We start from the raw sequence: 14,797 nt of genomic DNA, 5'->3' as shown, positions 1-14,797 counted from the left end.
AATGTGGGTAATGCACAGACACCTGTAGCATGTTGTAAATGTATGTTTGACCCTGTTTAAATATACCTTTTAAACTCATCCTTCCTCCCTTCCTTCCTTCCTTGAGGTAATTACTGATCTGTTTCGCTTACATTGCTCTCATCAATCATGTCATGTCATGTCAGATTAGTCTTACCTCAAGGTAAGAGAAAGGATGCATTTTAAAAGTGTTGGAACGCGGCCATTACTGTATGTCTGCAGTGCAGTTGTGCCCTCTCAGCTGAGAGATACTCACAATGTACCACAAGCTGCACCACTGGGGGTCATTGAAAACATTTGTCTGGGTCTGGTTAGGTTGGACGGGGCCTGGGTGAATGTGTTTCGTCCGAACGTCAATTGAGTAGATGTGACTGGCTCTGGAGTTCCTCTTGGTCCTCCAATGGACCACCTGCTGCTGCACCCACTCCACCTGCAGAGGAATGGAGTGTAGGCTACTCACAGTAGTATGGAATGCACACTTTAGAGCGTACAAGGTGGTGTTTTACATGTTTGCCGAGTCTGCTGAATCCCGTACAGGTAAAAGGTCAAATTATATTCATATAGTCAATTGAGTATGTCTTTGTGTGTGCGCGTGACTGCTTGCTTGTGTGTTTGCTCGTTCATGTGTGTGTGTGTGCAGCATGTCATGCAGCTAATAAATTATATAGGAGGGTATCAATAACACCTCCAATGGGATCTAGTTACTCTACCTTGGTCTCCTTGGCGATGAGGTCGGTAAAGTCTTTGTTGGACAACGTGGACCGCTCCACCGTCCCACTGTGGCGGAAACTATAAAAGTTGTTCAAGTCTCCAATCTGCGCAAAGTAGGAAACACATTTTAAAAAATGTAACTACGCAAGCCAGTTAAGAACAAATTCTTATTTACAATGACGGCCTACCGGGGAACAGTGGGTTAACTGCCGTGTTCAGGGGCAGAACAACAGATTTTTACCTTTGTCAGCTCAGGGATTCGATCCAGCAACCTTTTGGTTACTGGCCCAATGCTCTAAACACTACGCTACCTGCTGTGTATAATCGTGTATATGTATCCTAACGAGATCTGCCGCTTTTTCAACTGTGTCCCCATGTCTAAATGGCTGATAAATAATGAAGCTGTCATTGACATCAGTCATTGAGAAGGTTACTTTACACCCCTACTAGACTTTCAGGCCAGGGCAACCTGAACCCCAGGTACCGAGCCATGAGTCGGGCTATACCCTGTGTATACACTCCTTTCTGACACCCAGGTTTATCATAATACCACCATTACGTATGTGTGCCTGGACCTGAACCGAATGGAACTTAGGCTAGGCTACACAAAACAGACCATGTTTCCATCAGGGCGCTAATAGAGGGAAGGACAAAACAGTAAGACTAGTGCTTTGGCTATTCTATCTAGGACCATACTGCTGTTGTAATCCATGAGTGGAAATGATGACTCCTTGGTCCCAATTCAAACTATCATACATCAACCTACTGAGTTGTGAGGTGACTGAACTCAATCTCTCCGTGAACCAGGGTGGCAAATTGTAGCGCGAGTCTTCCTTTCAGCTCTGAAAAGATGTAGGCCTGGGTCATATGAAAATAGGGCTTTTGGCCTGAATCTTCTGATAAGGAAGATAGTCTGATGTGGGTGCTCACTACAAGGTCAATGACTTGGCTAATTTGATATGGGGGCCACATGACTGTTTGAAGTCTCAGAAACGAATCTGATGTCTGCCCCAGCCAAACAACCGTGAATGATTCAGATCCAATCCAGCATTTCATGCAAAAAAACTTGTCATTCACATGGGATAGAAAACGTCTTTCATCCAAAATAGGCGTACTTTAAAGGAAACAGCTAATAAAAATAGACATAGGCTATGTATCAAAAAGCTGGGTCGCTGGACAAATCTGACACAGGTAATGATGGCGCACGAGTAAAGTTAGATATCATGTGTAGGCCGAAGAATAGCGGACTAAACTAAACGGTGAACTTAATTCTGTCACCAGGAGTTTAGTCCGTTAGCCAAAGAGAAGTTTAGTGGGCCTTGGCTATAGACCGGTGTAACGTTTTTCCCCATATTTGCATTCCAGTCGAATCATTGAATGCTAACTTTGTCTCTGCAAAGGAAACATTAGGCTACAGTAGAAAAGTATAATGATCATATGCAACTTTGAGGAGAATTTACCTGACCCAAATTGTGAAATCCATATTTCTCCGCTATACTGTCTGCAGAGGCGGGTGCCCCATTTATCCTGATCGCCCAGTCATTTGTGTATATTATCGTTTGACAGAGTGGCATGAGACTCCCCATCCAAACAAACGCGAAAATAGCCACCATTCCGGTTGAAAGAGGTAAATTCCGTGTCATTTCGCTCAAAAGTTTTTACAAAAGTTTTCTCTCGGACTCCTTTCACCGTCTGAAGCGCCTTCACATAGCGAGGAAATTGTCATTTACTAAGATAGACCTATGTTCGAAAAAATGAGAATATTATCGGTGAATGACTGCGTTCAAAACGTGTCCTGCAGAAAATGTCATTTCCCTGTTGAAATCTACCAGTGAGGACCAACTTCATTTAGAATGCAGACTAGCCTAGATATCAGATTGCCATCTTCAATGACTCCGTAGTATCTCCTTTCAGTCACTCGTTGGTGACACAAATCAAATAGGCCTATTATTGGTCAAACTGTATGTTTACAAAGTGATTTGATTGACAAAAATGATATCATTTACAAATGCTTGATGCATCATTAGTAATAGCCTAGTCTATAAAGGATTTACTGACTGAGACATGTTGCCTGTATACTTTCATTTCAATTACTCCCTGATAAGTGTTAACTTGTATGATTAGGCCTAGACTATTTTGTGTGGCAGATGAGTAGCCTTCTTAGTGAGGAGTTGACACCACTGTCCTTGGGAGGTTTTTAACAATGTAATTATGTCAGACTCAGAGTTCCTAATTAGATTGACAATCCCTCCTATTCATTTAGGATCACTTCAAGACAGAGGCCTGCAGATTTATTGCAAAGTATTTACTGGGATCTACACATCAGTGGCATATGGATCTTTGACGTACACTTTTGAGGTATGAAATCATCTGATATACAATGAATAATATTCCCTTTAACTATCTGTTATCCATTGAAAACACCATTTGTGTTTACAATAGCTTGACCTGACACCCTCTGAATGACCATTAGATTCACTAGTACAAGGAAGTCTCAATCCATTCCTAAAATGTGATAATGTTTGAAATGTTTTTCTGATAGAATATTGAACAAAAATATAAACGCAACATGTAAAGTGTGGGTCCCTTGTTTCATGAGCTTAAATAAAAGATCCCAAAAATTTTCCATATGCATAAAAAGCTAATTTCTCTCAAATTTTGTGAACAAATTTGTTTACATCCCTGTTTAGTGAGCATTTCTCCTTTGCCAAGATAATCCATCCACCTGACAGGTGTGGCATATCAAGAAGCTGGTTAAACAGCACGTTCATTACACAGGTTCACCTTGTGCTGGGGACAATAAAAGGTCACTCTAAAGTGTGCAGGTTTGTCACACAATGCCACAGAGGGAGAGTGCAATTGGCATGCCTGACTGAATGTCCACCAGAGCTGTTGCCAGATAATGTAATGTTAATTGCTCTACCATAAGCCGCCTCGTTTGAGAAAATTTGGCAGTATGTCCAACCGGCCTCATAACCGTAGACCACGTGCAACCGCTCCAGCCCACATCGGGTTTTCTTCACCTGCACGATCATCTGAGACCAACCACCTGGACAGATGATGAAACTGTGGGTTTGCACAACTGAATAATTTCTGTACAAACTGTTTTTAATTTTTAATTTAACCTTTATTTAACTAGGCAAGTCAGTTAAGAACAAATTCTTATTTACAATGACAGCATTCCCTGGCCAAACCCGGACAACACTGGGCCAATTGTGCACCGCCCTATGGGACTCCCAATCACGGCCGGATGTGATGCAGCCTGGAAACCGTCTCAGGGAAGCTTATCTGCATGCTTGTCGTTCTCACCAGGGTCTTGACCTGACTACAGTTCAGCGTCGTAACCGACTTCAGTGGGCAAACGCTCACCTTTGATGGCCACTGGCACGCTGGAGAAGTGTGTTCTTCACGGATGAATCCCAGTTTCAACTGTACTGGGCAGATGGTAGACAGCGTGTCTGGCGTTGTGTTGGCGAGCGGTTTGCTGTTGTTAACATTGTGAATAGAGTGCCCTATGGTGGCGGTGGGGGTATGGGCAGGCATAAGCTACGGACAACAAACACAATTTCATTTTATCGGTGGCAATTTGTATGGACAGAGATCCTGAGGCCCATTGTCGTGCCATTCATCAGCCGCCATTACCTCATGTTTCAGCATGATAATGCATGGCCCCATGTCGCAAGGATCTGTATACAATTCCTGGAAGCTAAAAATGTCCCAGTTCTTCCATGGCCTGCATACTCACCAGACATGTCACCTATTGAGCATGTTTGGGATGCTCTGGATCGATGTGTACGACAGAGTGTTCCAGTTCCCACCAATATCCAGCAACTTGGCACAGCCATTGAAGAGGAGTGGGACAACATTCCACAGGCCACAATCAACAGCCTGATCAACTCTATCAACTCGCGCTGAATGAGGCAAATGGTGGTCACACCAGATACTGACTGGTTTTCTGATCCACTTATTTTTATATTTTTTATAATTGTTTACCCCTTTTTCTCAATTTCATGATATCCAAATGGTAGTTAATCTTGTCCCATGGCTGCAACTCCCATATGGGGACTCGGGAGAGGCGAAGGTCGAGAGCCATGTGTCCTCCGAAACACGACTCTGGCAAAGCCACACTGCTTCTTGACACACTGCTCGCTTAACTCGGAAGCCAGCCGCCCCAACGTGTCGGAGGAAACACCGTCCAGCTGGCGACCGAAGTCAGCGTGCATGCGCAAGGGCCGAATGAATTTATTTCAATTGACAGATTTTCCTTATATGACTTAACTCAGTAAGATCTTAGAAATTGTTGCATGTTGCGTTTATATTTTGTTCCGTGTATATTCTTTCACCATCGAGCCATTGCAAGTTTGTCGAATTATTTATTATTGATATGAATCATTCATTATACTTCTACATCATGTAGGCAGCGTGTTGTAATAGTTGTAATAGAATTCCCTTTATTCAGTTAAATGTATTCCTTTTGAATTGCACATTTTAATAAAAGGGTTGGTGATGCAATGTGCACATGGTCTTTATTATCTAGTATTTCACTTTGGAAAGAAAACAAACTGGATGAAAGCTGAAGAAAACAAAGAAAAAGCACCTCTCGGCAAACAGTCACAGGACTTTGAAGTTATCTAACATGTCCTTGGAGAGACTGACTTTGATGTTCCAAAAAATTAAGCTCAAACAAACTGCAAATTCCCCTGGAAATAATTGTCAAACTGGATTCTTGAGCACCTAGACTACCCCGCGGGTAGCTAAGGCATCAGCCCTCCTACCTATTTATTTGGTGTTAAAATGTTTTTCTTTAATACTAACTCTTAATGCACCTCTAGAGTACAGGTCCCAAGGGGGTAGTTGTTCAATGCAAAAGCAAACAAACATCTTGAAGGTCTGACAGTCTGAAAGTCTTTAGTTTTGTTTTCAGCATTTGTCGCTTATTATTCAAACCTTAGAATTGTTCAATTGTTTGAACGTGTTCCAAGGGACTTTCTCTGTCTGAGATTGCATTTTCGGTCTGCTGTTTTACCAGCAATAACAGATCTTACTGAAAGAAATTGGGTTAGCCCTCATTTTGAATACATCCCCTTCCCCTTTATGCAGTCTAATAAACAGGCTATAGGCCAGGTTGCTTTACCTACACAACCCTCTAATTAAACTAACTAGCTACTGTGACAAGTGGCTGCAGGGCCAGGCCTATGATTAGGACAGTTATTCATTACACTTCACAGCACAATAAATATCTCAACCCCATTTTCCTCCTGATAATGGAAGCCAGAAAAATCACTGTACCCCCCCCCCCCCTGCCTCTTTAACTGGGCTTTATTTACATACAGTGATTAATGCCCTGGTCTTTCTTCACTGTGGTGATGTCGGGGGTGGCGGGGGAGAATTTAGCTCATATTTTATTAAACCAATCTGCGCCTGAATTGACTCAAACTTGGCAGGTCCTTAATTCATTATTCACTGTTCCCCTGTGACATAGCCACTGCAGCGGCACTACACATGTAGATGGCACTCCGATAAGTGCGGCGGTTCTGCCTTTGAAATCCCTCAATATGACTTTGTGCCAGCCGAGCTACGAGATGTGCAGAGGCAATGTTTAACTCCCTGCAGTCAAGAAAAGTTTATTTTCCATTTCCACTGTGTTTGTGTGTGTTTTGTGTTTGTGTGTGTGTATATGTGTGTGTGTGTGTGCTCAAATCTTGCATGAAATCCCATTTTCTTCTGCAAACTATTCAATATATAATGTTTTCCCTCTCCATTGTTGGCAATACAGGGTCCTCATCTTTCAGCTTAATGAGAAAAATCTTTGTGCAGAATTACAGCTTAGCGATGTATTTAATCAAATCACTAGTGAGGAAATAATAAAAGACATCTCGCTTGCTCCGCATCATTTTGTGGACGTTTGGAAAACAATACTTTGTATAGCTGTCTAAGTGGATGGTACTGTTCCTCTAACAGTTTTTATCACACTGGCTGTACAGTAGAAGGACCGTATTTGTTGTCATCTGATAAGAAAGAGAGACATAATTTCTCTATTCTTTAACAGCTTAGGCTAATGACTCATAATAGCATTCATCTTCAGCACGTACACGGGCAGACATGGATTTCATGCACTTTTGTTGATGCCTCGGGTTAGAATTTGTCAGTGAAGCCTATTAGCTGCATTGCATTGGATTGCGTTGCGTTGCGTTGGCCAACTTTGACCCTGGCATCGCTTTGAAGTTCCCTCGAAACAGACATTGTGTTCATCCATTTGAACCCATCACTCCTGCTTCTCAGCCACTGTAATGCTACACTCTGACATCTGTCTTTAGACTCACACCGACAAAGCAGAGCTGAATTGATGTGAGAGGGGAGCTGCTTTTGTGAATCACCCTTATCTGTTCTGCAGCACTGACAAAATATGTTACCTTTACCGTTTTCCAGTCCAACCTGGCTGTGTATTTATTTGTATGTATTCCGAGCCAGTCTTCCTCTCTTCCCCTTTGTTCCTTCCTCCCAGGCAGACCTCAGATCTTCTTCTCTGTTCTGTAATCCCTGCTCTGTCATCAGGATTACAGCTCACTGCTGTACAGGATTAATGACTGACAACTCTACACTCCTGACACAGAGCCAAGGAAGGGAGATGGGGAAAGGCCTCTGGATGTGTGGGTGAGAAACAACTGTGTTGCTCTGGGGGGGGAGATAATGTAATATCATCTGGGAGAAGCACTATACATTTGGGGTGTGTATGTTGGAGGGGTTGTGTGTGTGTGTGGGAGGGGGATTGTGCGCGTGTGCGCGTGTGTGTGTTTATATTTTTTAGGACTGTGATACTTGCACAGCAAAAAGCACTTCCACTTATATACCTCATTGGAGCACAACAGGATGCAGGGTTCAGTTGGTGAGCCTCGGGCCTCTATTGAACTGAATTAGGCTGTGTGATGCAATGTCCCAGAGTGTGTGTGTGTGTGTGTGTGTGCGAGAGAGAGAGAGAGAGAGAGAGAGACTTTGTTACTCTGTGTGTGTGTGTGAGGATCCATGTCCGGGTGCTCAGCAGCAAGAACTTGGCAGTGCTTGCTCTCCAAATGTTCAACCAAGTGTCCTATCTATCGACACACGAGGGCATGTTGCTTGAAACCTGTTCAGAGTGGCAGCCTGAAACAGTTATCCTGTTGGGTTGTGTCTATGAATCCTTGAAATATCAATTCTGTCTCTGCAGCATCTGCCACACTACATCTGTTCCCAAACGAAACACTCTGTTCTCCTTCCTTCAGACAACACTGTCTTGTCTGTAATGGGAAACTGCGAGAAAAAATAAGGCTAGGTAGCTGAGTGGTTAGAGCATTGGGCCAGTAACTGAAAGGTTGCTGGATCAAATCCCTGAGCTGATAAGGTAAAAATCTGTCATTCTGCCTCTGAGCAAGGCAGTTAACCCACTTTTTCCCGTGTGCCGAAGATGTGGATGTTGATTAAGGCAGCCCCCCCACCTCTCTGATTCAGAGGTTAAATGCAGAAGACTCATTTCAGTTGAAGGCATTCAGTTGTACAACTGACTATGTATCCCCCTTTCCCAATCGATTGCATAAGATTTTGAAGAAAACAAAGTGACTGTTGTTGTCAAACGTTTGTGTAGACTTTTGACACAAGTATGTGTCACGATGAGAAAACCATCACTAACGAGGAATCTGCTGTGTTTTTGGTTGTTTGCAGTCGTCAAGCAGCTGAGGCTTAATTTTGTGAGACGAGCCCCGGAGCGTACAGGACAAGTGTGTTGCAACCCAACACAAGAAGATGCAGAAGCAGTGCATCATGGTCCCCCAGATGGCTTTGCAGACCCACTTGTCCTGTACGCTCCGGGGCTTGAGAGTCCCACAGTTTCGGGTCCTGCATCGCTTGAGGTCAACAGGCGTTTCATCCCAATCGATGTATTTGCATGCAGTAAAGTTGTTAGTTGAAACACCATTGTGTCACGACCACAGTCTTACTAAAGTTTAAGTGATTATTCACTCATAATATATAATATATGCCACCCAGCGCATACTTTTCCAGAGCGACTTGCAATAAAGTAAGTACTAGTGCTATAGGTGCTATATACTTGTGTTCATCCTGTTAAAAATCAATGAGAGCATAAATTACATAAAGCAAACAAATTGTGGTAAAATAGTTTATAGACCAGTAATCCGTATCTCAAATATAGCAATTCAAGCAGTAGAACACTCTGTTTTATGTACACTTTAATCTCTTTTTTTTTACCCTCACTTTTTCTTGTGGTGCATTTCTCAGCCTGACTGTATGTGTGTGTAGTTTTTGAATGATCTATTCTCTTAAAAGTTTTAAATGAAGGTCATCATAATAATTGATTGGCTGAAACATCTCTGGATATAAAAGCTGGTGTTCTGACCCTCATTTGTCCATTAGTGATGAGGATGGATCCTTCCTCTCTTCTCTCTGTACACTCATTCTTTTCCTCTCGTTTTTCACTCCCTAGCCTTTTACACTTAGTCACTTCCTTATCCTTTCTTTTCTCCTTACCTTTTCTTTTCATCTTCTACACTTTCATTTCTATAATTGCCCCTACCAGGTAGGTGAAGTTTTCAGAAGACTTCAGCACATTTTACAGTGCATCCCTCCCCGCACGAACAACTGATCTCAGGTGCTGAAGAGGCATTTCAGTGCAACTACAACACATGCATGTTCCACTCTCCACTCTATACAGTTCAAACACGTCAGGATCAAAACAGATTCCATTCATCACCACACTAGGGGTCTTCCAGGTCCTTTAACTGCCTTCATACCTCTTTAAAAGCTCTTTTATACCTCACTTTCTTTTCTCATTTTCCCTCTTGTTTGCTGCTTCTTCTAACACTTGTTTTGAGCGTCCGTTTTATTTTTCTCTCTCCTTCCATATCGGGACTCCACACACTACCACTCAGTCCTCCGCAGTCTTTAGAAGGAGTGTCCTAATTCATTATGTTCTTCCCTACTCTTCCCCTTTTAAAATTCACAAGAACCAAAAGCACTTCTTCCGGCTCTTCTTGCCGCTGTGAGGGGGGCGTGCCGGTGTCACCGGCAGGGGTGAGTCCTGGCGGTGTGGCGTGGTGGGCTGGGGGGTCACAGCTGCTAGGGGGGAGCCCTCTGGAGGGTCTCCTACCCTCCACGTGCGCGTTACTGCCCCCTCCTGCAGCCGGAAGTCATGCTCCACACTGCAGAGAAGAGACAGAAGGATTAAGTCACAAATACCCGCCTCTCACTATCATGTCAACCTGAACTGTATCATACTGGCTTGGATATTTTCTTTTCACATTGGGTGCGTTCATAAATCCACTCTTGCAATCTACTCCGATATTACTGTGTTCTGGTTTGAGAGTCCCACAGCTCAGAATAATTGATGCATGTACAAACAAAAGTTGTTATGACAGGTTTCAGTAAACATAAAAAAACTCAATTCAATTCTTGCCAGTAAAACAGTTAAAGTCACTGGCCCTCTAGATAACATGAAAACAGTCAAACCAGCTCTGCTAAGGTAAGTCAAATGTTCAGAGTAAAGTCTTCTCTCATTTACTGTATGTCTGGATGTAGCTACCAAGCTAGCCAGCTTTAGCCAGTTAGCGTCGGTGCTTGACTGCCATTGTGAGATCAGAATGCCAGGATCAACCCTACTCTTCACCCAGAGCGTCCAGCGTGTGGTCTGACCGCTCTGAGAGTGAAACGCTCCGAATTTATGAACAGACAAGCGGACAATGCTCTGAGTCTATGAACAGTCCAGAGCGCACTCTGGAGGCAATTTACGAACACACCCATTGTCCTTTCCTGCTTGGTTCCAACAACTATGGTGGATGAGTAAGCAAGTCAGCACAGTACAGCCTGGCTCGGCTTGGTTCAGCTTGGCTCCATAGTGTGAATAAACCAAAAGAGGGGTAGAAAAAATCAAGGGAAAAAGGAAGAAAAAGAAAGGCAGCTAAGATGCTGCTTCGGTGGTGACTGTATAGCTTTAGGGCCTAGTATGTAGGAGTAGAGTCAGGTTTAAACTCTGATGCACCCCCTCCACAGTCTATAAGCTATTCAGGTGAGGCATTAATAAATAAACACATCGTAGACAAAGAAAAGCCTATAAGGATCATATTTACCTGCAGCTACACGTTCAGTAAACTGAATTGTGCCTCCCCCTGCAAGCATATTTTTCTCTTTTTTTACTTTGCTGCTTGCTGTTCTTTCTGATTATGCAGTGAGTGTCCTAGTTAGGTGGAGTTTCATCACAGCATCACTCCTCCCTCTTTCAGTGGGAGGAGAGAGCGAGAGCGAATGAGTGGGATAGAGAGATGCAGAGGGCGAGACTTGACACAACAGCAGGACCCTGAGCTTCAACAGCAGAACAATGAGATGTATCAGGAGCTTCATATTCTTCTCAATTCATACTAGACATCCGGCTTAGCCTCCCCCACACACACACACATAGTCGCTCGCTCACCAGCCACTTCAGTTATTCAAACGCACAAAAACACTCTCAGGAATTGAGGCACTCAGACAGACACAGGCAGGTAGAGTAATGGACAAAAGGCAGGCAACAGTACAGACGGAGTATCTCAAAGAGGATTTCATCCATCCCCACTGTATACTACTGTAGTACAGAAGGTGGGGAAAAGTCACTTCAAAACCAAACCTCTTTTCGCTCTAGAATGTAAAGAGTCTATCTATGGAAGCTTAGGGGACTGCTGTGTGACTGACTGCTAAAGCTTCAGATAAAAACACAGACCAACTCCAGCAGCGCTTAAATAGTGGCGAGACAGCCTCAAACACTAGCTGAGTAGCCTACTTCCTCTGCCCCATCCCAACACACACACACACACAAACATGTCCCCCCTCTGTACACGCCACCACTATCCCAAGACAGCACCCCACCAGAGTTCCCCAGTGAGATGTCCTATGTTCCTGCTGAGTTCCTCTTTATGTAAATGAAAAGCCCCAGTCTGTGGCCCCAGCGTGATCAACGCTCGACAGGCACTGGAGGGAGCTGTCCGCCCTCAACCTTAATTATCTCAGCTAGCATCGAGCATCAAGAAGCCTACTTAGTGACTACTGTGCTGTGGCACCAAACACAACACACACACACACGCGTGCACACACATACACAAACACCGTGCATGCAAACATACACAAGAGCATAGACACACGCGCTGTGCATGCAAGCACACACACACACACACACACACACACACACACACACACACACACACACACACACACACACACACACACACACACACACACACACACACACCTATCCCTTTGAAGGGCTGCTGTGCTACTGAGCTACTGATGTGCTGTCCTAAAATATGCTTTAACCCTCAAGCTACAGACTGGGGTTAATTTGACACCAGAGGCATAATTTTGATCTTAGCCCAAATGTGGTTTATTCAATTCTTACTTCTTTTTCATGACTGTCTATCAAATTGTTCTTAACAAATCTAAATGATTGTTTTGTGTGGACTTAGTTTAGTGAGTCCTTTTGGGTAATTTTGACCCCAGCCAAAAACACATAATTTCGGCCTATAGTAATTTGATAGATTCCAAAAAATATGATAGTAATTTATGTTTTTTTATGGAAACATAATTACAAGTTATCCATATACAACCAGAAGGTGGAGGGGGACCAGTATCAGTGATTGTGATCAGATAGACAACTCATCTGCAGAGATACTGTGCCTTGCAAAAATCCCCCTTGGCATTTTTCCTATTTTGTTGCATTACAACCTGTAATTGAAATGGATTTTTATTTTGGATTTCATGTAATGGACATACACAAAATAGTCCAAATTGGTGAAGTGAAATGAAAAAAATTACTTGTTTCAAAAAATGCAAAAAAATGTCAAATGGAAAAGTGGTGCGTGCATATGTGTCACGGCTATCTTCGTCCTCCTCATCTGACGAGGAGAGGCGAGAAGGATCGGAGGACCAATATGCAGCGAGGTAAGTGTTCGTCATTATTTAATGAAAGAAACTGAACACTACAAAAACAACAAAGTGACAACCGTGAAGCTAAATAACAATAGTGCTGACACAAACACTACACATAGACAATCACCCACAACCCACAATACAAAACAGGCTACCTAAATATGGTTCCCAATCAGAGACAACGCAAAACACCTGCCTCTGATTGAGAACCATATCAGGCCAAACACATAGAAATAGACAAACCAGACATACAACATAGAATGCCCACTCAGATCACACCCTGACCAAACAAAACATAAAACATACAGCGCAAACTATGGTCAGGGTGTGACAATATGTATTCACCCCCTTTGCTATGAAGCCCCTAAATAAGATCTGGTGCAACCAATTACCTTCAGAAGTCACATAATTAGTTTTAAAAAAGTCCACCTGTGTGCAATCTAAGTGTCACGTGATCTATCACATGATCTCAGTATACATACACCTGTTCTGAAAGGCCCCAGAGTCTGCAACACGACTAAGCAAGGGACACCACCAAGCAAGCAGCACCATGAAGACAAAGGAGCTCTCCAAACAGGCCAGGCACAAAGTTGTGGAGAAGTACAAAACAGGGTTGGGTTATAAAAAGAAATCTGAAACTTTGAACATCCCACGGAGCACCATTCAATTCACTTTTAAAAAATGGAAAGAATATGGCACCACAACAAACCTGCCAAGAGGGGGCCACCCACCAAAACCCACGTACCAGGCAAGGAGGGCATTAATCAGAGAGGCAACAAAGAGACCAAAGATGACCCTGAAGGAGCTGCAAAGCTCCACAGCGGAGATTGGAGTATCTGTCCATAGGACCAGTTTAAGCCGTACACTCCACAGAGCTGGGCTTTATGGAAGAGTGGTCAGAAAAAATACATTGCTTAAAGAAAGAAATAAGCAAACACGTTTGGTGTTCGCCAAAAGGCATGTGGGAGACTCCCCAAACAAATGGAAGAAGGTACTCTGGTAAGATGAGACTAAAATTGAGCTTTTTGGCCATCAAGGAAAACGCTATGTCTGGCGCAAACCCAACACCTCTCATCACCCTGAGAAGATCATCCCCACAGTGAAGCATGATGGTGGCAGCATCATGCTGTAGGGATGTTTTTCATCGGCAGGGACTGGGAAACTGGTCAGAATTGAAGGAATGATGTATGGCGCTACATACAGGGAAATTCTTGAGGGAAACCTGTTTCAGTCTTCAAGAGATTTGAGACTGGGAAGGAGGTTCACCTTCCAGCAGGACAATGACCCTAAGCATACTGCTAAAGCAACACTCGAGGGGTTTAAAGAGAAACATTGAAATGTCTTGGACTGGTCTCGTTTAAGCACAGACCTCAATCCAATTGAGATCCTGTGGTATGACTTAAATATTGCTGTACACCCGTGGAAGCCATCCAACTTGAAGGAGCTGGAGCAGTTTTGCCTTGAAGAATGGGAAAACATCCCACTGGCTAGATGTGCCAAGCTTATAGAGACATACCCCAAGAGACTTGCAGCTGTAATTGCTGCAAAAGGTGGCTCTACAAAGTATTGACTTCGGGGGGGGGGGGGGAATAGCTATTCACGCTCAAGTTTTCCGTTTTTTAGTCTTATTTCTTGTTTGTTTCACAAGAAAAAATATTTTGCATCTTCAAAGTGGTAGGCATGTTGTGTAAATCAAATGATACAAACCCCCCCAAAAATCTATTTTAATTCCAGGTTGTAAGGTAACAAAATAGGAAAAATGCCAAGGGGGGTGAATACTTTCGCAAGCCACTGTATATAGCGCCCCATGTACTCACCTAAGATTGTACTTTGCTATACCGCGTACAGTATCTTACGACTTTGTAAAAAATAACTAAATTACCTTATTTCTGTGCACATAAAAATCTACTGATGGTATACAAAGTCTGCCAATTGTAATAAATAATTGATTGACCTGCAATACACTCCGATTCTACACATATTCTCTGAAAAGTATTCTACAGCAAATCCAGGTTTCTCTGGTCATAATATTAAAGGGCGACTGCACTTCCTGATTTGGCCTTGTTTTTCATCAATGCTCAGCGGCCATGACTGAAGGCAAACAAGAGTTGTCTTGAATGCCCTGTCT

General features: G+C 43.2%; 2 protein-coding genes across 2 annotated transcripts in view; both read right to left on the bottom strand.

The window, feature by feature from the left end:
- pcsk5a (proprotein convertase subtilisin/kexin type 5a) overlaps window positions 1-2,544 on the bottom strand; it is a 37,242-nt gene extending 34,698 nt beyond the window's left edge. Inside the window, exons 1-3 of the mRNA XM_071350097.1 lie at window positions 2,190-2,544; window positions 729-833; window positions 275-448 (exon numbers count right to left, since the gene is read on the bottom strand). Of these exons, the coding sequence (XP_071206198.1) occupies window positions 275-448; window positions 729-833; window positions 2,190-2,372 (462 nt within the window). The 5' untranslated portion in view covers window positions 2,373-2,544. The remainder of the gene's footprint in view (window positions 1-274; window positions 449-728; window positions 834-2,189) is intronic.
- A 6,320-nt stretch (window positions 2,545-8,864) lies between these two features.
- The window catches only part of LOC139543725 (mucin-2-like), a 53,816-nt gene continuing 47,883 nt past the window's right edge, over window positions 8,865-14,797 (bottom strand). Inside the window, exon 4 of the mRNA XM_071350078.1 lies at window positions 8,865-9,917. Coding sequence (XP_071206179.1) covers window positions 9,716-9,917 — 202 coding nt within the window. The 3' untranslated portion in view covers window positions 8,865-9,715. The remainder of the gene's footprint in view (window positions 9,918-14,797) is intronic.

The sequence above is a fragment of the Salvelinus alpinus genome, chromosome 18 (assembly GCF_045679555.1).
Source record: "Salvelinus alpinus chromosome 18, SLU_Salpinus.1, whole genome shotgun sequence".
In the NCBI taxonomy this organism is placed as follows: Eukaryota; Metazoa; Chordata; class Actinopteri; order Salmoniformes; family Salmonidae; genus Salvelinus; species Salvelinus alpinus.
This window is presented reverse-complemented; position numbering and strand designations above follow the sequence as displayed.